Source organism: Psammomys obesus, unplaced genomic scaffold, assembly GCF_907164565.1.
Source record: "Psammomys obesus unplaced genomic scaffold, mPsaObe1.curated_primary_1811, whole genome shotgun sequence".
Lineage (NCBI taxonomy): Eukaryota > Metazoa > Chordata > Mammalia > Rodentia > Muridae > Psammomys > Psammomys obesus.
The window spans coordinates 46034096-46061374 of record NW_026585895.1 but is presented as its reverse complement, the minus strand read 5'-3'; the positions used below and the strand labels follow the sequence as shown (position 1 = coordinate 46061374).

Here is a 27279-nt window from a genome sequence, read left to right as displayed (position 1 = left end):
GAGGATTTACAATGGGAAGGACCAGATGCAGAGGAAGGGTACCGAGGCTCGTCACTAGTGCAAAGCCAGTAGCGGCCAGCCTACAGGTGATGAGGCGGGGCTCGGGGGTTTGCCACAGGGAGGCCTCCCATTAAAATTAAAACTCTAATAAAAACAATTCCACTTTTGTGTGGCTTGTTTTATACACAGATACTTCTGGCTGAAAATAATTGTCCAGTGTAGTATATAGCACATAGCTGCGTACAGTAAATGCATGTCAAAGATCAATAAAGTAGTGCCCTTCTTTACTGATGATTAATTAATGTTGCCCTGGTCTCAGTTCTCAGACAGAAGTACACTAAACAAAATTTAGAAAAAAAACAAAATTTAACTCAGTAGTGGAATTAACTTTAGAGAAATTAGAAATATCCAGATTTTTGGCAATAGTACTTTAATTTCCCATATCTTTCCCCAGAGGACCATCAAAGATACCTTTTGTTAACACGATGAACTTCCCATAGCCAGCTCTCTGGAAAGTAGCTTCGAATTTCTGCCTTCATCACTGGTAACAGGGTCTTTATGTCTAGGGAAAATATATTTAGTTATGGAAACCAATATTAATTCTGCTTACAGGTGAACTTTTAAGTAAAACCATTAACTGATGACCTTTCCAAAAAGGTCAGTAAGGCATTATTTAATGGTTTCAAAACTGAGCTCTTAAATCTTAGAATACTTCTGCCTACTGGCACTGATGAAAGAGCAAAGACATATCTGAGGATTTGTTTCCTGTTGAATGTTTGTCTTTCTGAGATTAAACAAAACATCATTGAGTCTATAAGGTTATTTGTTACAGGATATTTGATCCCGTTGTGATCCCTGAGATTGTGAACTGTAAAAACCTGTCTTTGGTTTGATGTGGCTCAGCCCTAACACACACCTTTAGTTCAGGAACTTTGTTTATTGTAAACAAGTGATTCTTGTGTGGCTTAGCCCTAGAACACACCTTTAATCCAAGAGTTTTCTGTACACAGGATTTAATAAAGTTAACTCTATATCAAAAAGCGAAGCAAGTAACTAGCTAACAGGGATTAACAGAAAGGAGGGACTTTGACAGAAGAATATTTAAAACATGGACAAGAAGGGTGCTTTAGCTCTCTAGCTCTTGGGCTCTTTGGAGCTTTAGCTCTTTGGTTCATTAGTGTTAGTGTTAGGCTTTCTTCTCCTGGGCTGTCAGGTGAGCTTTCAGGCTTTTCTTCCTGGGCCTTCATTTGAGCCAGCAAGCTTTTGGCCTTTTAAATTAAATTAAATTAAATTAAATTAAATTTTAGCTTTTGGCTTTTTCATTCTAAGATGTGAGCTGAGAAGGAGGGTCAGCTGGGTGCTTTTCTGCCTCTCTGAGCTAGGAGGTTTTCACTCCAGCATCTGGCTCCCGAGTCTTCACTGGTAGAATCAAACAGTTGGATTTTCATTTTTTATAACAACAGTTATTTGCAATTTTGTGGTTTTGACGATTAGATTCATATCATAAAACATGGAAGTTTTCTGCAATATCTATCATAATCGGTAATTTCTATTTTTTTAAATAGAAATTTAAATAATGCTCCATTCAAGATGCATTAATAGGGACCTGTGGATCTACCACCAAGTCTCAGAAACATAGAAAACCAACCCATACCAGGGTCTAGCCAGGCCAGGCATGGAGCCACACACAGCCTGGTGGTCCTGAAGACTGGTGGGACAGCGGGGAGGCCAAGCTGTCTAGAACTGGGAATAGACTCAGCAGGGAGCAAGGACTGCAGAGAGTGGGCACCATAGAACTGAAGCCAATTGGAAGATGCTAGTTGAAAAACTGGGCAATGAAAAAAAAAATGTGGCCGGGAATGAGGGTAGCATACACCTATAATCCCAGCACTCAGGGAGGCAGAGGCAGGCAGATCTCTGTGAGTTCAAGGCAAGCCTGGTCTAGAAAGCAAGTCCAGGACAGCCAACGCTACACAGAGAAACCATGTCTCGAAAAACAAATAAAACAAAAACAAAAAACAAAATATGTGTACTAGAATGTTCATCAGAATGACACTTGGAGAAGGAGAAACTAGGAGACAACTCAATTGTACATGGTTATGCTAAAATGATCCCTAATAGCATGAATTTAAAAAATTGCAATACCATTTGTGTCTGTACAAGGAATCCATTGAACTAGACAATAATTAGGATACACAGCTAAGCAAAGCTGAGTAAAAAGGGGAGATGCCATTTTGCTTTTGCTTTTTCTCCTAAAAATGATGCATAAATGAAGGTCCTCAAAATTTTGAAAACAGAAAATTTTACAGATTCTAAATCACATTGTTGGCTGAAACGGAAATAAGTCTTCCAGTCACAAGCAAACTTAATGTTTTGCTCAATTTAGAAGTCTTTTGCTGTATTTGGTCAGTGTAAACACAAACTTCATTTTCAATGGTTATAATATAAAAGAAGCATAGAATTTTAGAGTTCAGGGAATAATGGGGTTAATGGCTCCTACTTGCGGCTCACAGGATAAATCATCACTCAGGCTTTGGGGGTGATTGGCTTTAGAGTTACACTGGATCCGGATCCAGACTTGACTGGGAGCTGTACCCTTGCAAACCCCCAAGAACAGCAGAAGTACTTGAGTGCATGTGAGTTACCATTTCTACTTCCAGTTTTTACAAAAGCTTCAAAGCTGCCTTTCTTAACAGCCTTAATTTACACAAAAATTCCCCATATCTGATAGAGTTCTGGTAGAAAAACTCATACTTACGGATCCTGCCCAACTGCGTATTCTTATGGTTGGCTTCTTGTCGGATCTTGGTGGCGAGGGTACAACACTCGTTGAAGGCCCTGACACAGTTTGGGCCAATGGTCACCCGAACAAGTCGCTGTGCACAGCTTTCATAGTCATTAAGTCGGGCTCCATCGTAACAGCATTTCTTTGGCACGCGGTGTTTGTATTTAGCAGCTGAAATGGTGACAACATGCTACCCTTATCATGCACACCCATAACATCTCAGATCTAGAACTCTCAAGGGATGTTTGGTTCCTCTGATCAGGTCTCCCTCCACTCAGCAGCCCCAGCTGGCTGACCAAGCAGCCTTCCCTTGAATGATGTAGCCTCGGCAGGCAGTCCATTCCAACACACACTGTGTGGTTGATGGCCTCGGGCCACTGAGCTAAGTACTAACTTTCCAAAGACTCCAGCACAACAAATTAAATATCCAAGAGACCTTGACGTGTTGGAAGGTGGCTATTGTTATTACACAGTAACTGGATATCTTACTCATTCTAACATTTTCCTGACATGGTTTGTAAACGTTCACTTCACTAGGGTATCATCATGTCATGTAAGTACTCACCTTGGAAAAGCATCAAATGGATGAACTTGTCCAGCTGCCCCTTCCTAGTGCATATTTTTTACGTGTTAACATGTAAATAATTTATTAAAAACTAATAAGTAAGTGAGATTCAGTTTTGTTACTAAAAGGTGGTTAATTATTATATTACCATTTAAATAACTTTCATAAACTGCATTTTATAAAGAATAATCTGAGTCAGTGGTTCTCAACTTTCCTAATGTTGCAACCCTTTAAAACAGTTCCTCTTGTTGTGAAGTCATTTTTGTTGCTACGTCAAAACTGTAATTTTGCTACTGTTATGAATCGTAATGGAAATATCTGTATTTTCCATTGGTCTTAGGTGATCCGTGTGAAAGGGCTGTTTGATCCACAAAGGGATCACAACCCACAGGTTGAGAAACACTGATACAAGTGCTATTAACTGTTAGATGTATAAAAGAAGTAGGTTTCTTGTTACTCTACTTCGCCAGAGTAGAGTCAAAGAACATGATTTTAATTACTAGGTGATGTTTGTAGAAAGAAAACAGTTCTGACAAATAAAAGTCAATATTTTTTAGTTTTTAGAGACAGAAATGCCTCCTTTTTACTCTGAGTAGGAAATTGAATCCAGGGCCTGTGTGTGCTTGGTGAGAGCTACACTGAGCTGTATCTCCAGCCATGGTGATACGAAAAGAAAAGATGGGTAGTCTCCGAGGAGGTTAAGATTATGGCCAGTGAAATAAGGGCTTTGTTTGGACTAAATTTCCTTAAAGGGATGACCTAGGCCTCTACACATCTCTTTTTTTAAGCCATTCTTTTGGAATTGGGGCAGGTTCTACAATGTTTCATCGTCTACAGCTTTTGATATGATCGTAATATTTTCCAGTCACAAGAAACTTTCAGAATACCTTGTTCTTCTATTTTCTGCTGTAGGAGCTGCAGGTCTCTTTTTGGCCTGAGAATTTCTTTACATGGTCCATCTGTTTAGAAAGAGACAGAGACATAGAATGCAGGAAAAAGGACACAAAAATCTAAAAAGTAAGCTTTGTAGAAATGAAGTATTTGAAGCACCCCCAGTGTTCATTTAGCAAGCCTGCACTGAGCCTGATTTGGATTACGCTTGGCTGCGTGGGTCCGCGCCAGTTTCTCTGCATGTATGCATGCTGTGGTTGTGTAGCTTGTGGGATTCCCAACAGTGGGAGCAGGGCTGTCTCTGACTCTTTTGCCTGCTCCTGGGGCCCTTTTCCCCCTACTGGGTTGCCTCTTCTAGTCTTGATAAGAGGGATTGTGGCCAGTCCAATTGCACCTTGTTATACCATGTTCAGTTAGTGTCACCGGGAGTCCTGCTTGTTTCTGAAGGCAAAAGGAGAAGCAGTGGGTCTGGGGAAGAGAGGAGGTGGAAGGTACCTGGGAGAAGTGGAGGGAGGGGATGCTGCCATGGGGAGTATTGTATGAGAGGAGAATAAATAAAAAGAAAAAAAAACACATTAGGCTCTGTGTGTCACACCTTTGAACACGATGTGACTCATCAGATCCAGCCTCGCAGCTGGCTTGTTTTATGATCTTGGTTTTGAGTATGGCTGTCTTTTGGATCCATTGATTACAACGGACTACCTAAACATTTAAAGGGCGCCAGTTTTTTGTTGAGTTACCATTTTCTCTTCTAATTATGTTAAATGTGTGTTCATGTGGAGGTCAGAGGACAGCCTGCAGCAGACGGCTCTCACCTCCTACAGTATGGGTTCCAAAGACAGAACTCAGGTCTTAAGTTTTGCAAACACGAGTGTCCACTCTGCCACCTTGCTGGTCCCTATTTCTCTTATTTGTTCCTTGAGCTACATTATTATAAATATGAGGATGAATATCATGGTATCAAGTAAAATTGTGAACATTTTAAAACTTCAGGAGGAAGGTCATGGCGTATGATGCCTGCTCTGAAAGAGGCAAGACAAGATATATAAACGTAAGGACATGCAGTGATGTGATTTAATGGTTAGGACGTAACAGAACCATAGAATTTTAGAACTCAAAGATAAATTGGATTATCCCATGTAAGGGTCTTCACTCCTGAAGGATAAACAGATCCAGTTTCTAAAAGGTCCCCTGTGGCAGTCACGGGAGAAGCCGTGATTAATTCTGTACGGAGAAGAGACCGCACAGAGGAGATGGTTCGTTCCCTTGTGAGACAAGGGCCTCTCCTCTCTGTGTTTTCCAGGCTGGCCTCAAACTCAGTCCTCCTGCCTCAGCCTCCTGAGCGGCGGGGGTCTGCAAATGTGCACCACTGCACCTGCGTGTGAGCTAACTCTTCTTCTAGCTTGCACAGGCTTAGGAGGGGAGTGCGGTGTCCGTGGATAAAGGTCTGGAGGTACACGCTAACACGGTCGGTGCCAGCCAATAGCTACACGTACAGCTAGGGAGAGCACGGGGGAGAGAGGCGGAAAGGGCCAGGAAGAAGCTCATGGGAGGCCTTTAGTACTGCACTAAAGGAGTTGTGTTTCATCTTGAAAGGCGACAAGACACCTTAAATTATTATTATTATTATTATTTTTTGGCGTGTGTATAGTGTGAGGGTGCGCACATGCATGTTGGTACGTGTGAAGTTTCATGCAGAGGTCAAAGGTGTCAGGAGTTTTCCCCAACCACTCGCCACCTTGTCTTTGATTAGTTAACTAATTAATTCATTAGAGGTCTATAGATATTTGGCCTGTGTGTTTGTACGTGCACCAAGTATATGCTTGATGACTGTAGTAACCAGGAAAGGACATCAGAGCCCCTGAAACTGGGGTTGCGGATGGTTGTGAGCTGCCATGCTTGTGCTGGGAAGTTGAGCCTGGGTCCTCCGGAAGCAGCCAGTGCTCTTAGCCAGTGAGCCAGCCCGCCAGCCCCTCCACCTCACTTTTTGAGACCCTGTCTCGCTGAACCTGGAGCTTTCTGGCTGACCAGACTGGCTTAGCTAGTGAGCTCCGGGCATCTTCTCTTCTCCCCACACCCAGATACGTGCCCCCAGTGAAACATCTCAAGGAGGCGTGCAGAGTCATGGCGGTCCTAGGAGGTGGGGTAAACACGAGGTCAGGGAGGGGCACCTCGGTGACAAGGATGCTAACTCTCACCGTGGTACTGGGAGTCATCTGCATTCGCATTGGTGAGGAAGGTGAGGCCAGCTAGGTGGAACACATCTGCATTGTCACGGCCACCGCCTGCCCCGCAGCCCAGGTCACGCTTGTCGAAAGCTTGGAACACCTGTCGGGAAAGGGGAACCACTCAGCTTACTCCTCCAAGGGACTAAAGACATTAGTCGTTACAGGTCAACAAATCTGTGAAATGCTAAATGACCAAAGACCGCCCTTCCCAACTTCGTCTCTTTGGTTATATTTATGAAGACCTTCCTATTTAAGATCGACCAAGAACGAAGCCTTAGCAAATAGAATGGATGAGGAGAATCTTAGGAATTTTCCCAGCGCACATACTATACAGAACACACAAATACATGTTATATATAATATCATGGCTGTGTAGCAGAGCGTATTAGATGTATGTGTGAGTCAGTGTGGGAAAGGATGAGGGAATGAACTAAGAGACACTAATTTTCATTCAAAAGAAAAAGTTTAGATTCTACATGGGGAAGGACTATAGGTTTATTCTGGCTTTAATTTTGACTCAGGAATGTCCTTTCTTCTCTAAATGTTTTTAGAGTCATAGATTCTTGGTTCTCTCTGCCTTTCCAAAAAAACTCAAGCCTGGAAGCATCGGCTGAATGTGATGGAATTGGATGGGAACCTGTAGGCTCTGAGTTTCCAAATTCTTTCTCCTAAATTCAGCTTTAATAGAGCGTGAGAACAAACAAGCAAACAAAGGCAGCAAATTTCCTAGTTCCCTTTCTGGGTCCCCTTGTGCTCCTCTGTAACCGCCACCACCTCTGACCCCAATCAAACTCCCTCGATGGAGGAGTGTAGCTCCCACAATCCCATCTGCTTACGGTGCTTCCATCCACGTTGAGAAGGGCCTAAGAGGATGGCCACCCTGGGCTTTAGGGACAGAAATGAGGATGGCCTACCTTCTTCATAAGAAACTCTTGTGTTGAGGGTATTGTAGAAAAGCAGGCCAGAGCCCCCTCTTTCCTCCTGGACAGCCTGCCCCAGTGGCCATACTTTGTCTGTGGCACCCCACCCCGTGGATGAGCACGGACGTGCACTCTTACTCTTTGCATGGGCCTTTTGGGTCTTTCCTGGACTCCGTACACGGCGCTGTCCACCGCTGAAAGCGCCACCCACGAGTCTGCCTCCGCTGCCATGTCAAGAGACACACTTTGGCCTGGAGAATACGTGTCCGCATCTGAAGACAGGTGAACCTGAAAGGTCATTTGAGAAAGAGAAAAAGATCGCTTATATGCAACAAAGCCAACCGAAGGCACCTGCTTTGGCCCACCGCCAGCACCTACGAGAGAGCCGAGCGGCGATGCCATGTGTGTCTTACCTGGAGCTGGTTGCCACACTTCTCTTCAATGTTTATCCAGACGGAATCCGCCACTAACTCTGCTGTCTCCTCTCCTGTGACTATGTAATAGACCAGGAGTCGCGCTGAAGGAACCATCTTCTGTGTGACCGGGATGTTTATATTTTGGTAAGATGAATAGAGAAGCTTCTCTTTTGTGCCGTACTGTACAATTTTTCCCTTGGATAAAACCTGAAAGTGAACAGCAGCATCAACAGTCAACAAAACAGGAATGGAACGTGTACTCCAGGAGGCAGTTTGGAACTGGAGCAAATAATTACATCAAAAAGGGGGGAAATTAACCTGTGTTTCTATTGTTTGTTGGGTTACTAAAATTCCTTAAGTCTTGCAACACACTAGTGACGCAGGAATGTTTGTGTTCACTGTAGAAACTGAGGCTCAGGTAGGTAAAGCACTCAGCACACAGGGGGAGGACCAGAGTTCAAGTCCAGAATCCACATACAGCAGGAACAGCAGGTGCCAGGAATCCTAGCACTCAGGAGGCAGAAACAGGATCCCTAGCGGCTGGCGAGCTGGGTAGCAGGATTAGCTGACCAATAAGTTCTGGGTTCAGGGAGAGACTGTGCCTCAGTGAATAAAGAGGAGAGTGATCAAGGAAGGCATTTGATAGCAACATGATATCAACTCTAGGCTTTCACACACACACATGTATGCAGTTGTATGTATGTGCCTACACATGCCTGCACACATGCTCTCATGTACACATGAACTCACACACAGGCATGTATAACACACACACACGGAGAAAAAGAAGGCAGTTGGGGCTCAGGACCTATCTCTAAAGGTCATACTGGTTTTAGTTCGAAACCTCACAATAGAAAATTAGAAAGTTGTGTTTGAAGCTAGACCCGTTTGAACTCTTAAGCTCACCAAAATCTCCGTTGTCTTGTTGATTTAAAAATCCAACAGACAAGCAAGTAGCTCATAATAGACAACCCTTTTCTGGGAGATATGTTTTAAAGTCTTGGATTAGATTCTAAATGGGGGGGTGGGGCTTAGAGTTAAAAATAAGTAACATGAAACTAAAATGCCTGCAAAGATTCTTTGATTTGTCCCTAGATAGCAGGATGTCACACAGCCTATGCAGCCTGTAAACAGTTTCCCTAATTCTTTAAATCAAATTAAGAATTTTTATGATCCTCGTGTTTCTAAGTCTCCTAAAGAACATTCAAAAACTCACTACCTATTTGCCCCAGGGCACTGGAATAATTTATTCCATCTCTTTGGCACCTGTTAGGCAGCCTTTGAACCCTCTTTCTGAGGCTGTACAACATTAGTAACTGATGTGTCTCTTAGACTAGAAACAGGATAACGTATTCCATTCTTACCAGCAGGATTTGGGTCCCCTGTTATGTCAATGAAACACACACATACACACACACACACACACACACACACACACGAATTAGGGATAGATAAGTAATTCTGAGCTGTGAAATAGAATGAGGCGACGTCTTGGATGGACTCATTGGATAGGAAACCAGGAGTCCTCAGCTCAAGTCACTATCTTCCCCCTCTCAAGTCTGTGGGTGTGTTGTCTTGTAACCTCTCATCCCCCCACTTTGAAATCATCATGAGACTCATGCTTGCCTCCATGTTTTGATTATGTGCTTGAATGAGCTCGGAAACACACATGTGAAAGTCACTATGACGTTTCTCTGTCGAAAGGACAATGTCCCGGGTGGGGCAAGGATGGGGATCATTCATCACTGTACTTACCAAATAATTGTAGTGAGTTATTTTGTCAATATATGGGCTTTTGGGGGTAACGATAATATTCAGATATTCTCCCACAAGCATGGGCTTGTAGTTTTCAGTCCAAGCGATATAAATGTAACTTTGGCTGAGAGACGAGTATGAAGTCGCTTCATACTCTTCACTGGCTTGGTTTTCTTCTGGAAGTTCTGGGGCATCAGTTTTGACCTGGAGAGGAAAATTTCAAAAGCCCACGTGGACTGTGTGTAATGGTTTCTGAAAGACATATCTTTTAAATCCATTATCTCTTCAAGTTCCTAAATCTCACAATGCTGGTGGCTAGAGAGAAGAAGCGGCTTCATCATTCCAATGTTTGTTTGTGTGGTTGGGGTATCAACCATGGGTAACTGTCAGCAACTCTAGAGAGTCTATGGGAAACCCTGAGGGGCGGGGAGGGCATGGGGGGGGGAGCCAGATGAAGCTAAGAGAAGGAGGTTCCAAGCCAGGAATGTGGGCACTCTTCCTGAAATATCCTCGTGGGCTGGAGACCTCCTCTAGGGGATGAGATGACCCAGGGGTGGGAGAAATGACAGGGAGGCAGTGTGACGGGAGCGTCGGAGTTAAGAATGCGTAGCATGGTGGCTGCCTGACCCAGTTTCGGTGGAAGAGCTGGGATGTACTGGCTCACACCCCAGCACCATCTCTTACTAATTCTAGATATACTATCCAGTCAAAAGGGAGGTTAGACACTTTCCCTTTGTAGCTTCAAGACGGCAAAGATAATAGTCTCAGGTCATGGTACTGATCAAATGTGTCTTTCATTAAGGCTCTTAGCACAGTGCTCTTAATGAGGGCTCTGTAGATGCCAGTGAGTGTAAGCTTCAGCCAGTGACCCGATTATCCTGATAAGGGCTTGGTAGGTGCCAGTGGAGGCTAGCATCAGCTGGTGACCCATGTTATTAGCTGACTCAGATTTTATTTGGGAACTTAAATACATTGTTTGTGGGGGGCTGGAGAGAAGATGATGACGTGAGCTTTAAAAGAGAATAGGTTATGCATCAGGGGGAAAAGGAGGGAGGGCTTTCACATCTGACTTTTGAGTGACACTGAAAAGATAAAATAAACCTGTGTTGGAAGAGGAATCTGCTACCCCTGGCCTCCACGGTTGGGCTACTCCAGCTCCTCTGCATTCTGATATAATCTTTTTGGTATAAATGGAAATAGTTAATTTCCAAACCAAAAGAAAATTTCTTGACAGTCCCCCCTCTCAAGGCCCATTCACTACATCAGCAGACTGTAGGCAATGTAGGAAGAAGATTTGGCTCACGTTAAACCTCAGCGCCTTCACTTCAGACGGGAGGTTCACCACGAATGAAGCCACTCCATCGCTAGCGTGTGTGACGCTCCTCTTTGGTTCCAAGTCAGATGTCTCTTGGTTCACGTCCACTGTTTGTGCCATCAGGGTTACGGGGACCCCTCCTACCAGCTGATCAAGTGAGTCCTTAACCTGTACCTGTGTGCCAGAACAGCTCAGATGGATTCCAGTAGTTCTGTCTCAAAGCAGATAAACTCTGAGGCGGCTCTTTCCTCTCTCCCCCCTTTAGCCTCACCTACCTTGATGGAAAATGGAATCCCCGGCTTCAAGAAAAGAGGAGTAGCCACCAAGTTCAGTGTGTAGGGAGAGAGGACATATCTGATGCCAGGGATTTCTGCCTCCTCTGAAAACCCACCTACAAGGGCAGCAAGCACTGTGTTAATGTTTCCGGAACGATGATGATGGTCTAGGTGATGCCGGTCTGGTCTCTGTGCCACAGCTCATTCATCCCTTGACCCGTTCCTGCCTTCATTCACTGGCCAACCATAAGTGGCCTGTGGTTCCTGAGGGCGAGTGCAGGCAGGAGGCAGGAGCTTCTGCAGCCTGTGTGGAAAGATGCCCGCTTCCCACTGTGGGAGTCAGGCTGCAGCATAGGACTAGGGGATTTGAAAGAGGAAAGCGCCCCTTAGCAGTGGCTGGAGGTTCAGATGAATGTGTACAAAGGATCAAGGACAGAGGCAGGGAACGTGCAGACTGAGCCTCCATAGGTGTCCAAGTTAGACCACTGGGACGTGGAGACAACTAGAGACGAATCAGCTTGATACAGAGTGCTTAAAGAGCACAATACCATTACCCGGCAGCTTAAAATTAAATAATGTTAAGGATAATACATAAGCCTGTAGTTTCCTTAACCTCCTTACCAGCTTTTCATCCCTATTTCCTGTGTCTGCCAGACCAGGCAATCTGCTGTCCTGGGAAATCTGGCTCCACTCTCTGCACTTTTTTTTTTCTGGCCTCCCTGTGGAAGGGACCCTGCTTTACTCTATCCTCCTCCTTCCCCCACCCCTTTTACCTTCTCCCCCTCCCCACCTCCACCTTTTCTCCAAGACCAGCTGTGTTTATGACACAGTTGTTGGTCTGCATTCCTCTAGAAGCCTGCTTCCTTTTACAGGTTAATAGCACTAAGCTCTTTGCTTGGCACATGTGAAGGCTTTTTGGAACAGGTTCCTTGTTAAGTGCCTTGCACATCGGATACTAATTTGTAAGCTACTTGAGTGTGCCATTTATACTTACCTCATATATCTAATCCTCTACGTTTAGAGACTTATCTCCTAAATGTTGCTTCAACTGAGTTTATTTGAAGCAAACTGAGGAACAAAATGAATGTGAGAAAGATATATTACTATAATGTTGAAAACAAAAGCCAGCTTAAGGAGTATAATGTCGCTACCATTCTCTAGCACCTCTTGGGCCTCTAGCAATGCAGGGAGTTCAATAATGTATCATGTCAATGCTCTGTTCTCCTACCATAGAAGGACGAATTTCAGTGGGCAAATGACACCTTAGGCATCACCAAAGATTCTTACTTTAAAAAGGTTAGACTTGGTGTGGTTCAATCACCTATTCAAGGTTGGTTGTGGGGGTTGATAGGAACTGGAAATATAAAACCATATTAGCTATAAACACATACCAGAGGACAGTTTAACTGAGCTTAGAGTAGTAACTGAAAGTTATTAAAAACAATGAGAGCCAGAGGCAGGGACACATGCATTTAGGAGGCTGAGACAGGAGGATTGCTGTAGGTTGGAAGCTAGCATCTGGTAGGGAGATCCTGTCTCAAAACAACAGCCATTGGAGGGGATTTGAGAGCCACTGGCATGATATAAGCATGCTAAGGACATAGTAGGCTGACCTGGTGAAGAACAGAGAAAGTGGGAGAAGCTAGCACTCAGGTGGCATTCCGTGTGTGACAGGCGCGTTAGGTCCTCTGCGGGTACTCACTATCCGAGCCTCAGCATAGCTGTATGAGATCACTGCTGTGATTGTACAGGCTACAGAGGGAAGGCGACTGGATGATGACAGCAGCAATCACTGTCGTTTACATGTGCCTTAGGGAACAGCGGTACACACATAGCCTCATTTCTGTCTTGGCTCTAGGCAGGTGAGGACACTGGGTGCCAGGTGTGCAAATAAAATAGCCTGTAGAGCTCTAGCACAGAAGCAAATTAACCTTGTGGTTCCGGTGATAGGCAGTCAGGGCCGCCCAGAACCGGAGCTCTACTCAAATCCGTTTCTAATGGCATAAAAAGGAAAGGTACAATTTAACTATGGAAAAAAAAAATGTGAAAAACCGGAAGAGGGTGGCAACCAGTGCACACTGTATCTGAGGGGCAGAGGATCCGAAACTCCGAAATTGCTGAGTGGAGGGGTGGCTGAAGCCCGAACATCAACCTTAAGGCTACCTGTGAGCTGGGACAGTTTGGCTCCAGATCACCCATGGATGTTTCCGGGGACTGAGAGTGGCGAATATTTAAATCCCCTGCACTTCCTCTTGACCCAAGCCCCAGCCTCTCTGCTCTGTGGAGGTGACAGTGGTTGCCCCAAACACTAAGACGGCAGAGGCAGCTGGCCCAAGTGCCAGTCTTCCTGCCTGGTGGCCAAACAGTGGACACCACTGAAGTGATGGATCTCCTACACTTTCATTTGCCCCTGTGGGCCCAAATCTGAGAGTAGAGAACAGGGGGATTCCTGTGCTGTTCACATAGGTCTATGAGCCAGTGAGTGCGCCTTCATGTGACTGCGTGCAGAGCCCCGGATCCAGGATCCCTCTTCTCTAGTGGCCAGACATCGATCTCTCCCACCCACAGCCCCACTGTGGGCAACATAGGGATCCTTGGGATGGTGTTCTCAACATCGAAGCCCCTGTTCTCTGGGTCTCCCAGTGGAGTCCCGGCAAACAATTCCTGGAGCCAAAGATGGCACAGCCCAGACAGATCTGAGTGCTTGGAGCACAATACTGAGACAGGCCTGTGGGCCACTGAAGCATTCAGGGCACCTGCGCATGCGCATGGCACCAGCGATTGGTACCAGCACTCCCCCCACTTACACTCCACTCTTTCAGGCAGCTACACGCTCTAGCACCCTGTCCTTCAAGGCACACTTCCCCTGCTTGTGCACATGTGCCTGCGACCTTCCTCCTTAGCTACAGCTGAAACACCAACATCCACTCTCAAACCAGCGGACCTCCCTCATCTTCCTGAAGAATACCCCAGACACCAGAGACAAGATGGAACCAGTCTGAAGTCAGATTCCAGGAACAAACAGGGAAGGTTACGGGTAAGCAGATGACTAGAGGTTGGCATAAGAACACATCCAACAAAAATCAGGATATTATGGCTTCACCAGCAACCCCCAAAATCAATGGATATTTTAATTCATTGGAAACACAGGAAAATGATCTCAAATCCATCCTTATCCAGTTATTAGAGGCACATAAAGAGGAAATGAACAAAGCTCTCAAAGAAATACAGCCAAACAAATAGAGGCACAAGTAGAGGCATAGAGAGAGGAAACGAACAAAAAAAAAAATATAGAGGCCATCATGGAAAGACAGGAATCCATATTCAAACAGATGAAGGAAATGGTGCAAGACATGAAAACAGAATTAGAATCAATAAAGAAAATACAAACCGAGAAAACCCTGGAGCTGGAGAACTTAGAGAAAAGATCAGGAACCACAAAGGTAAGCATCACCAACAGAATACAAGAGATCGAAAAGAGAATCTCAGGTGCTTAAGATAACAATTGCAGAAATTGATACATCTCTCAAAGAAAAAAAAATCAGAAAAGTTCCAAACACAAACATACAAGAAATCAAGGACACCATAAAAAGATGAAATCTAAGAATAATAAGAATAGATGAAAAAGAAGATTGCAGGCTCCAAATATTTTCAAGAAAATAATAGAAGAAAAATTTTCCAACTTAAAAAGAAAGAGATGTCTATAAACATACAAGAGGCCTACAGAGGGGCTGGAGAGATGGCTCAGAGGTTAAGAACACTCACTGTTCTTCCAAAGGTCCTGAGTTCAATTCCCAGCAACCACATGGTGGCTCATAACTACCCACAGTAAGATCTGGTGTGCAGGCAGAGTGTTGTATAAATAATAAATAAATCTTTAAAAAAAAGAGGCCTACAGAACACCAACTAGACTAGACTAGAAAAAAAAAACTCCTCATGTCACACAAAAGTCAAAAAACTAAATCTACAGAACAAAGAAAAATTATTAAAAGCAGCAAGGGAAAAAGGCAAAGTAACATATAAAGGTAGACCTATCAGAATCACACCAGACTTTTCAACAGAAACTACAAAAGCCAGAAGGACGTGGGCAGATGTCATGCAGACTCTAAGAGACCACAGATGCCAACCCAGACTACTATACCCAGCAAAGCTTTCAATCAACATAGATGGAGAAAACAAAATATTCCATGACAAAATTAAACTTAATATCTGCACAGCAACCCAGCCTTACAGAAGATACAAGAAGGAAAACTCCAATCTAATAAAATCAACTACACCTAAGAAAACACAGGATATAGATAACTTCACAACAAAAGTTAAAAGAAAATAAGCATAGAAAAACAGTAACACCACCAACTCCACAATAAAAGGAATTAACATTCATTGGTCACTATTATCTATAAACATCAACAGACTCAACTCTCCAATAAAAAAAAATACAGACTAACAGAATGGTTGTGGAAACAGAATCCAATATTCTACTGCATCCAAGAAACACACCTCTGCAACAAAGTTAAACATTACCTCAGAGTAAAGGGCTGGAAAAAGTGTTTTCAAGCAAATGGACCCAGAAAACAAGCTGGAGTAGCTATCCTAATGTCTAATAAAATAGACTTTCAACCAAAGTTAATCAAAAAAAGATAAGGAGGAGCACTACATTCTCATCAAAGGAAAAATCCACCAGGAGGACATCACAATCCTGAACATCTATGCCCCAAATACAAGACCACCTGCATTGGTACATGAAGCATTATTAAAGCTTAAATCACACATTGATCCCAATACCTTAATAGTGGGAGACTTCAACATTTCACTCTCACCAAGGGACAGATAATCTAGACAGAAACTAATTAGGGAAATAATGACACTTACAGAGGTCCTAAATCAAATGGACCTAATAGATGTCTACAGAACTTTTCACCCAAACTCAAGAGTATACCTTCTTTTCAGCACATCGCAGAATCTTCTCAAAAATTGACCGTATAGTCAGGCAAAAAGCAAGCCTCAACAGATACAAGGAGATGGAAATAATCCTTTGCATTCTGTAAGACCACCATAGCCTAAAACTAGATCTCAAAAACAACAGAAATAACAAAAAGCCTACATACACATGGAAACTAAACAACTCTCCACTCAATGACAGTGGGGTCAGGGAAGAAGTGAAAAAGAAATTAGAGACTTCTTAAAATTTAATGAAAATGAAGGCACAACTTGTCCAAACTTGGAGGACACAATGAAAGCATTGTTAAAAGTAAAGTTCATCGCACTAAGTACTTTCAGAAATCTCATACATGCAACTTAATAGCACACCTAAAAACCCTAGAAAAAAAGAAGCAGACACATTCAAGAGAAGTAGAGGATTGGAAATAATCAAACTCAGAGCTGAAATCAATGAATTGGGAACAAAGAAAACTATTCAAAGAATCAATGAAACCAAGAGCTGGTTCTTTGAGAAAATCAACAAGATAGACAAACCCTTAGCCAAACTAACTAAAAGGCAGAGAGAAACTATCCAAATAAGCAAAATCAGAAACAAAAAGGGGGCATAACGACAGACACTGAGGAAATCCAAACAATCATTAGGTCTTACTACAAAAGCCTATATGCCACAAAATTTGAAAAATCTAAATGAAATGGAATAGTCCTATATTCCCCAAGGAAATAGAAGCAGTCATCAAAAGTCTCCCTTCCAAAAAAAAAAAAAAAAAAAAAAAAGCCAGGGCCAAATGGTTTCAGTACAGATTCCTACCAGAATTTCAAAGAAGACTAACTCCAATTCTCTTTGAACTGTTCCACAAAATAGAAACAGAAGAAACATTAACAAACTCATTCTATGAAGCCACAGTCACCTTGATACCTAAACCACACAAAGACCCAACCAAAAAAAAGAGAGAGAGAACTTCAAACATGAACATTGACGCAAAAAATGCTCAATAAAATACTTGTAAACCGAATCCAAGAACACATAAAAGATATCATCCACCATGACCAAATAGGCTTCATCCCAGACATGCAGGGTGGTTAAATATATGGAAATCCATGAATGTGATCCACCTTATAAACAAACTGAAGGAGAAAAACCACATGATCATCTCCTTAGATGCCGAAAAAGCATTTGACAAAATCCAACACCCATTTATGTTTAAAGTCTTGGAAAGATCAGGGATACAAGGCACATACCTAAACATAGTAAAGACAATCTACAGCAAGCCTATAGCTAACAAAAAACTATACAGAGAGAAACTTGAACCAATCCCACTGAAATCAGGGACAAGGCAAGGCTGCCCACTCTCTCCATATCTCTTCAACATAGTACTTGAAGTCTTCGCTAGAGCAATAAGACAAAGGAGATCAAGGGGATACAAATCAGAAAGGAAGAAGTCAAAGTATCACTGTTCACAGATGATATGATAGTATACATGAGTGACCCCCAAAATTCAACCAGAGAACTCTTTCAGCTGACAAACACCTTCAGCAAAGTGGCTGGATATAAAATTACCTAAAAGAAATCAGTTGCCCACCTGTATGTGAAAGACAAGAAGGCTGAGATAGAAATTAGACAAACTACACCCTTCACAATAGCCACAAATAACATAAAGTACCTTGGTGTGACTCCCACCAAGCAAGTGAAAGAGCTATTTAAAAAAAAAAAAACTACAAGTGTCTGAAGAAAGAAATTAAAGAAGATATCAGAAGATGGAAAGATTTCCCATGCTTATGGATCGGTAGGATTAACATAATGAAAATGGCCATCCTGCCAAAAGCAATCTACAGATTCAATGCAATGCCCATCAAAATACCAACACAATTCTTTACAGAACTTGAACAATTCTCAATTTCATATGGAAAAACAAAAAAACCCAGAATTGCTAAAAACAATCTTGTGCAACAACAGATTATCTAGAGGTATCTCTATCCCTGATCTCAAGTTGTACTACAGAGCAATAGTAATAAAAACTGCATGGTACTGGCATAGAAAAAGAATGGTGGATAATGGAATTGACTTGAAGATCCAGAAATAAACCCACACATCTACGGATACTTGCTTTTTGACAAAGAAGCCAAAACCATACAATAAATGGTGCTGGTCCGCCTGGATGCCTACATGTAGAAAATGCAAATAGATCATATTTATCACCCTGCACAAAACTAAAGTCCAAGTGGGTCAAAGACCTCAACGTAAAATCAGACGCACTAAATCTGTTAGAAGAAAAGGTGGGAATAGCCTTGAAGTCATTGGCACAGGAGACAAATTCCTAAACAGAACACCAACAGCACAGGCTCTAAGATCAACAATCAATAGATGGGATTTCATGAAATGGAAAAGCTTCTATAAAGCAAAGGACACTGTCATCAGAACAAAATGACAGCCTACAGACTGGGAAAGGATCTTCACCAACCCTGTGTCTGACAGAGGATTACTATCCAGAATATGTAAGGAACTAAAGAAGTTAAACAGCAACAAATGAAGTAAACCAATTAAAAATGGGGTATAGAGCTAAACAGGGAATTCTCACTAGAGGAATATCGAATGGCAGAGAAACACTTAAAGAAATGCTCAATATCCTTAGTCATCAGGGAAATGCAAATCAAAATGACCCTGAGATTTCACCTGACACCCATCAACATGGCTAAGATTAAGAACTCAAGTGACAACACATGCTGGAGAGGTTGTGGAGAAAGGGGAACCCCTCCATTGCTGGTAGGAATGTAAACTTGTACAGCCACTTTGGAAATTAATTTGGTACTTTCTCAGACAATTAGGAATAGTGCTACCTCAAGATCCAGCTATACCACTCCTAGGCATATATCCAAAAAATGTGCAAATATACAACAAGGGCATTTGCTCAACCATGTTTGTAACAGCTTTATTTGTAATAGTCAGAATCTGAAAACAACTCAGATGTCCCTCAGTTGAAGAATGGGTACAGAAATTATGGTACATTTACACAGTGGAATACTACCCAGCAGTTAAAAACAAGGAAATCATTAAATTCGCAAGCAAATGGTGGGAACTAGAAAAGATCATCCTGAGTGAGGTATCCCAGAAGCAGAAGGACACACACAGTATATACTCACTTATAAGTGGATATTATACATATAATACAGGATAATTATACCAAAATCTGTACACCTGAAGCTAAGCAAGAAGGAGGACCCTGGGTAAGATGTTCAATCTTCATGCAGAAAGGCAAATGGGATAGACATTGGAAGAGGGAGAAAACAGGGAACAGGACAGGAGCCTACCCCAGAGGGCCTCTGAAAGAGTCTACCCATCAGGGTATCAAAGCAGATGTTGAGACTCATAACCAAACATCGGGCAGAGTGCAGGGAATCTTATGAAAGAAGGGGGAGATAGAAAGACCTGGAAGGGACAGAAGTTCCATAAGGAGAGCAACAGAACCAAAAAATCTGGTCAGAGGTGTCTTTTCTGAGATTGATACTCCAGTCAAGGGCCATGCATGGAGATAACTTAGAATCCCTGCATGGATATAGCCCATGGCAGCTCAAACTCCAAGTAGATTCCCTAGTAATGGGAACAGAGAACTGAGTTCTCTGACATGAACTCAGTGGCTGGCTCTTTGACCACCTCACCCTGATGGAAACAGCCTTACCAGGCCACAGAAGAAGACAGTGCAGCCACTCCTGATGAGACCTGATAGGCTAGGGTCAGATAGGAGGAGGACCTCCCTATCAGGGGGTTGGAGGAGGGGCATGGGAGGAGAAGAGGGAGGGAGGGCGGGATTGGGAGGGGGCGAGGGAGGAGGCTATACAGCTGGGATACAAAATGAATAAATTGTAATAAATTTTTTTAAAAATATGAAAGAATTGCAGAAATCCTTTACACCATTGATATGTTTAAATATATACCAAAAGAATGTTACAGGCACTCTTGCGCGCGCGCGCACACATACGCGCGCGCACACACACACACACACACACACACACACACACACACACAAACTTACCTGAAGATTCTGTGACTGTTACAGCGATATAAAGGTACTTGTCATTTACATCTTCTAGACTGTCATATGACAGTTCTTTAACTGCTGTTTCAGAATTGAATGTGACTTGAGCAACTCCATTGACCAGCTTTTAAAGAAGTAAAAAAGGAAGAGTCAGATCATAAAGGACATACAAGGAAAGCTTTCGGTCTGCTTTTACTAGCCTCTAAATTGAAGGCAAATTATAGGTACCATGTATTATTGTCACATGTAAAGTGAATGACTGAGCCCACAGTGAAGGCCAGAATGTTGTTTTTCTGTTCTGTCTTGTTTTTGTTTTTCAAGACAGGGTTTCTCTGTGTAGCCCTGGCTGTCCTGGAACTCACTCTGTAGAACTGGCTGGCCTCGAACTCGCAGATCTGCCTGCTTTTGCCTCCCAAGTGCTGGAATCAAAGGTGTGCGCCACCACTGCTCAGCCAGAATGGTACTTTCTAATGAGTTCATGCAGAGTTGTGGATGTGGAAGGGTTTGGTCATCACACAGTCTTTTGGGTACCAGTTGATAATATAGTATGCAATAAATTAAGAGACATGAGGTTTGTTTATGTCATTATTTAATTACTAATTACATTGTTGAATTATTAAAAGACACTATTTTTCTTCTGTTTTGATTTATTTCTTATTTGAAGATGGTTTGACTTGTGAAGGCAGTCATTTTTGTCTGATTTAGCTTGATTGACTTATGCTGGTATTGAACCCGGGACTTGATGCTTGTTAAGCATGCCTGAAGCTACATCCCTTGTCTTTATTTCCTTTAAATCTTGGCACTTAGAGAAGAATCTTGAATTTTAAAAAGTCTCTCCATTTACATATTGAATTAATAAGAACATCTTTAAAAAAAAACAGAAGATAAATGCTTGATCATGCAAAATGCAAAATCAATGTGTAAATGTGCATGAAGAGACAGTGTCATCTGTGGTGTAATGTGGAGGGCGTTAAATAAGAGAAAATGGAACAAGGGCTTTAATCTCAATTCTGGCAACTGGTTTAAGTCAGCCCTTAACATGGACAGATTTCTCATCGTGTGGGTCCTCTGTGCACTGAAGAGACACCCCTTCCTCTAGCTGCTCAATGCCAGGAGCACCCTCATTTTTGAACAATTATAAATAAGTCTTGGCATTTCTGAACGACCCATTGGGTTAAGTGCCTTCCTCCCCAGCTGAGGGCCACACTATAAGAAGGCACAAAACGTGCATTAATAAGGGTCACTCGCAGCCTAGCGAGCACGCAGAATGGCCAGCTAACTGTGTTCAGGAGGTCAGCGGCTACGTCCCAAAGAAAAGGTGCCAGTGACAGAACACAAGGAATAAGAGGGAATTAGGCACAGAGGAGACAGGAAGGATGGAGGGAAGGAGGCAAGAGAGACTGACTTAAGTTGAGGAAGGGAAGAGATGGCAGTAACTGGCAAGGGAGGCTGGTGCCAAAGAGCGCGGTTTTGTTTTGTTTCCATTTTGCATGCACGTGTGTACGTTGCATCTGCTGTGCGATCATGTGTGTATGCATTTTTCCATGTGTGTGAACACGCAGGCGTGGGTGGGTGCATGTGCTCTGTAAAGGCCCAGGCCTAATATCAGCTACATGCTGGACTGTTCTTCTGCCTCACTTGCGAGTCAGGGTCTCTCAGTGAAGTCCAGAGATCACTGGTATGGCTCATTTCTGTAGCTGGCTTGCTCCAGGGCTTGGAAGGAGGGCAACAGATGCCAAGTGGGAATCTGAAGCCTCGCTGTCCACAGGTGTCTAGAATGGGGGACGGGACTAGAAGCAACTATTCCTCCTCGGTCGAGGCCTAGGCAAACACCTTACCGTGGCGACTTGCATTGCCCTCTGCATCATCTCCTTCTGATCCTCTTTAATGTCCTCTCTCAGTCCAAAAAAGACATACACCTCAGCATCGGGGACCACCTTATTATAAAAGTATCTGTCGAATAATATCAGAACGTTGTTTTCCTAACATTGTCACAGTGGGTGACTCAGATAAGATCTAACAGTTTTAAATTATATGAGGTACATGTACTCCCTCCCCTCCCCCCTGCACTATTGTGTTCCACCCTTAGAAGGCCGGAGTAAGAAAAATAGGACTTTTAATCCCAGCACTGAGTTACTGAGTTCAAGGTCACCCTGGTCAATGTAGGGACCTCTAGGCCAGGATGGGAACCACATAGTGAGAACCTGACTAAAAAAAAAAAAATTAAAAGTTATTTTAAAGCTTCATGATTTAAAAAAAATGGCAAGGAAAGAATGTGGAGTTCATGGAGACAGGAGCACATGGCTGTGGGCCGCTAATGTCCTAGGCAGACCAGGAAGCAGAGAAGAGAAATGAAATGCCTCTTTTCAGTTTGGCCAGAGCAATGCGAAAGGTGGGGGATAATATGATGAAAAGGCATTGTATGCATGGGTGTATTTTCCAAAGAATTAATTGAAATATAGTTAAAAATGGGATAGTAAGTAAAGCTTTCTGATTCAGCCTCCATGTTCTAAGTCAAGTTGCTTACAAATGCACATCTGAGCTTCAGTCTTTAGGATGCTTTTTTCCTGCCTTCTAAGCTGAACTCAGGATAGGCAAATAGACCATCAGTCAGCATGACGGTCTCCTCAGTCAGCAAAGTCACCGAGCACAGTGAGCCACAGGCCGGCTTTGCACAACTCTGAGAGCTAGGACCAGAGCTTAAGGTAGCTAGCCTGAGAAAGCCATGCTCTTACCTTGCTCTTACAGTGATTTCAAAGTTCTTAAAGTTCTTATAACCAATGAAGTTACTTTCTGGTTCTATTGAAACGGAGAAACGTGGCAAGACTGGAAACAGAAATGAAGAGATGGTGTTACCGCTTGACTAGAGTGGCCCCTGAAGCATGACAGGCAGCTGTGCCTTCTGGATGGACAAGAGGAAACATGAATAAAGATTGCCATCATCATCATCTCCATCATGATTCCCTCATCTATCACCATCTCCATCATCATCTCCATCATCATCTTCCTCATCTTTCCATCTGCATCATCATCTCCATCATCAACAACAGCAACAATAACAGTATCTCTGATAAGCTGTCCCTCTCTTCAGATCAGAGTGAATCCAGGCTCGATGTACCAAAATCACTTGTTTAAATTTTTTTTTTATTATAGCTATTATAATGGACAGTAGATTGTACTGGGAGTACTAGCTAGTTTTCTATCAACTGTATACAAACTATATATGTCACCTGAGAGGACAGACACTCAATTGAAACATGCCTCTGTAAGATGGAGTTGTGGGTAGGCCTTTAGAGCATTTTCTTAATTAGTGTTAAATGGGGGGAGGGCCCAGCCCATTGTGAATAGTGTTTTCCCTTGGATGATTCTATTGAAACTCTGGGTCCTGGGTTCTAGGAGAAGGCAGGCTAAGTAAGTGGAGGAGCAAGCCAGTAAGCAGCGCTTCTCCGTGGCCAAGCTTCCAGCTTCTCGTCCTGAGTTCCTGTCCTGACTTCCTTCAATGACAAGCTGTGATGTGTAAGTGTAAGCTGAAGAAACCCTTTCCTCCCCAAACTGCTTTGACCATGGCGTTTTATTGCAGCAATAGTAACCCTGGGACAGTAGTTTATTATCACACGGAAATCAAACTACAGCAGGGATAAGTAAATCATTGCAGACTCAGCAATGGGTGGCGAATGGGAGGGCGTGGTGAGGTCCTATCTAGGAAACAAACCCAAAGAAAGATTCTCCACGTAAACAAACGTTGGACTGAGACACGAGACGTGAGTGGAACTGACTGGGCAAGCAGGGAAATGGGAAAACACCCGTGTAATGTTCCCAAAGCTGCAGAAAGCGGGGTCAAGAGTGATATAGAATGAGGCTGAAGCAGAAACACACAGGGACCAGCTCAAGCTGGGGACTTGGAGTTCATTTAAGAAGAACAAAGAGTCCCTAGGTGCTTGTCAGTGTGAACAAAATGATGGTTTTTGTTTTGAGATTATCTGATGGTTTAGAAACAGTGACGCCAGGGAGGCTGCTGTCGTGGGTTGGGCATAAGCCTGGAGAGATGTCAGCAACTGCGGTTTGTGAGACATGAAGAACACGCAAGAGAACAGGAAGCAGTGAACACACAGGACGGAGAGAGGCCAGTTAGAACAAGTTACCAGGGGCTTAACCTTTAAGGCTGAGTTTCACAATGTCAGGATTTGTCACCATTTCCCCCGCTATTTGTTAGCTGTTGTGCGTCTATCTACCCTTATTGTGACTCTCCCGGGGAAATAAAGAATGGCTTTAAGCAGGGGAGTTCAGTCTGATAACAGCAAACGGGAAAATCAAGCTACTTACAAGTTATTTTACGGTGCAGTGATAACGATCAATCTCAAAATATGAACATGCCCATTTTCTAAATGAATCTTATCGGTTCTACTCACTTTATCTGTAATTATTTGTCTATCGTGAGACTATAATTCCAGAAAGGACTTTAACAAACCAAGTTCCTCAAGGGACCACATTTCTTCCAGCCCTGGCATGAAGGACACGGTCCAGGGAAGTTGGCGGGGAGAGGGTTGTTTGGCTTCTTCAAGACTGGCAGGGCAAGCCAGAACTAAGTGCTACTCAGTCATTATGACCTTTCAACCCTCACCCCCTTCCAGTACTTCCAGCCATGCCAAAGGTACTGCAAAATTCCTCTTAGTTATTATAATAATAATAATAATAAAATAAAGATTACCATATTCTTTAATTTCAAAGTATGCAGTTGCCGTTGTAGAGAAATCCTTCTTATATTTGGCTTTAATTGTCCATATGCCATACCTGTGGAAGCAAAATATGTGAAAGCATAGATGTCATTAAATATTACTAACCTTGACATAGGCAGCTTAATTAATTAATTAATTCCCATTTAAATATGTTAGAATACATATATGTCGGGAGCCGCTCCCGCCATTACAAGATGGCGCCGGCTTCCTGCTTCCTGGTTCTTCTTGCCAGCATTTTCGCGCTTCTTGCCTGCGCCGCCCTGCAGTTTACGCATGCGCGGCTTTATGCTAATGAGGGTTTAGGCTGCACTCCAATTGCCAGCCATATGCTTATGAAGACTTGAACAGAGCACCAATTACAGACGGACAGGTCGCGCTGCTGGCTATTTAAGCAGAGCACAACCCGGGGTTTGGGTCCTTCACCATCTGCAAGAAAGAGCTGTTCAATAAACTTGCTGCTGAAGAAATCCTCGGTTGTTGCGTCGTCCTTATCGGCAAAGGCCGCGCGCGACACATATAGACACGCATGGCCTAAATAAATATTTTGTGGGAGATGCTAAAGCAATAAGCAGAAATAGTTGAGTACTTTTCTTCTGATAATAAAATTATTTATTAATTAGATTTTCTCATATTGTATAATTTTTCCAGGTATTTTATCTTAAGATAGTTGCAATGTTTGATTTTTTAAAGGGCTGTTGATAACTTCAGAATTTACTCAATACTTGAGTTTGGTGATGCTAATATTATATTACAGTCTATAATTACATTAGAAAATCCATAGTGATTCTCTAGAACCATATACTGCGCAGCCATGCTTACGTAACGTAAATGATAACGTTTACACCTTACATAGATAGAATAATGACTGGAGATGAAGTTTAGTTTATCTAAAAAAGAAAGTTACCTCCTTAGTTAATAACCTCTATTCCAAAATATTTACTAAGTATTAGATTAGGCAATAAAGGATTTTTTAAAAAGCCTCTTTCATAAATAACATGAAAGAGTCACAGTCTTCACAGAGTTAATGGTCCATGTGGGTCCGAATCTTCGTGTTTCTGTAGACTAGCAGGTTTGCTGAGACCTTGGCCTCATTTGTGAGGTGAGAATATGCTATCATTGCCTGTATTGTGCATATTACAATTATCATTAGCATTAATTAAAGAATATCTATCAAGTACCTCATCTACTGACTGTTGAGAAGCAGCAAGCAGTCCAGGCGAGGGGTCACCCTCAGGGAATTCCAATCAACTGGAAACTACAAAGGCAAGAGTGTGGCAGGCACCTCAGTCCTGCCTGTAATCCCAGCGCTGGCAGGAGGCTGACACAGGAGGATCAACAGGAATTTGAGGCCAGCTCTGCTGCTCATCCTTGGAAGCAGAGATCAGGCCTTCATCTTACTCCAGTCCCCCTTTTGCATCTGTAGCTGCTAACACTAGGTGGCTCTATTTGACTGCGTATCTCCTTAACAACCAAAAGTTCCAGATGTGCTTTTTAGAGAAAATTTGTTTAATAACAAATATATTTTTAAAACTTACTTGGGATTAAATGGGATCTTGAAGTCAGGAAAAGAGATAATTCCAGTATAATCACTTTCTTCTACGATGTCAACTTCTGCTCCTTCAGGGTCCTTTAAATGGAAACAGACACCGGCACCTTAGTCCACTTTGGGTTGCTATAAAATAAAGATGTCCTCTGAAAGACTCCAAGCAATAGGGGATCAAAGAAGATGCAGAGACGCACAGCCAAACTTTGGCCAGAGTGCAGGGAGTTGTTTGGAAGAGTGGGGGGATAGAAGGACCCAGAGGGGAAAGGAGCTTCACAAGGAGACCAACAGAGCCAACAAATCTGGGCCCATGGAACCCTGCAGAGACTGATGCACCAACCAAGAACAATGCATGAAGGAGACCTAGACCCCCTGCTCAGATGTAGCCAATAGGCAGCATTGTCTCCATGTGAGTTCCCTAGTAAGGGGAGCAGGGGCTGCCTCTGACATGGACCCTGTTGGCCACTTTTTGATCACTTTCCCCTGGTGGGGTGGCCTTGCCAGACCTCAGAGGAAGAGGATACAGGCAGTCCTGATAAGACTTGATAGGCTGGGGTCAGGTGGTAGGGGAGCAGGGTTCCCCTTTTCTGGGGACTAGGGGAAAGAGATGGGGGGAAGAAGGAGGGAGGAGGCTACAATTGTGAATAACTTATAAAAAATAAATTAAAAAGAGAATACCTGGGATGAATAATTTACACCTGATGGAGATTTATTTAGGCTTATGGCTTTGGGAGCTGGTAAACCCAGAGGATGGTAATAGCATTAGATGGGTGGGAGTCCTTCATCTTACGATAAAAAAGTAGAAGAGTGAACAAATTTTGCAAGAGGCCACTTTTCAGATCTAACCACTACCACAAGGACTCAGTCCCATGGGAACA

At 43.0% G+C, this 27279-nt stretch overlaps 1 protein-coding gene across 1 annotated transcript in view; it reads right to left on the bottom strand.

Annotated features, from left to right (window-relative positions):
• Positions 1-27279, bottom strand: part of LOC129671259 (complement C5) — an 83278-nt gene that overhangs the window by 39960 nt on the left and 16039 nt on the right. The window contains exons 5-18 of the mRNA XM_055600012.1: positions 26394-26485; positions 24831-24913; positions 22858-22948; positions 21961-22075; positions 20120-20246; positions 11151-11266; positions 10864-11049; positions 9561-9764; positions 7803-8012; positions 7528-7677; positions 6440-6569; positions 4238-4309; positions 2759-2956; positions 472-562 (exon numbers count right to left, since the gene is read on the bottom strand). Coding sequence (XP_055455987.1) covers positions 472-562; positions 2759-2956; positions 4238-4309; positions 6440-6569; positions 7528-7677; positions 7803-8012; positions 9561-9764; positions 10864-11049; positions 11151-11266; positions 20120-20246; positions 21961-22075; positions 22858-22948; positions 24831-24913; positions 26394-26485 — 1865 coding nt within the window. The remainder of the gene's footprint in view (positions 1-471; positions 563-2758; positions 2957-4237; positions 4310-6439; positions 6570-7527; positions 7678-7802; positions 8013-9560; positions 9765-10863; positions 11050-11150; positions 11267-20119; positions 20247-21960; positions 22076-22857; positions 22949-24830; positions 24914-26393; positions 26486-27279) is intronic.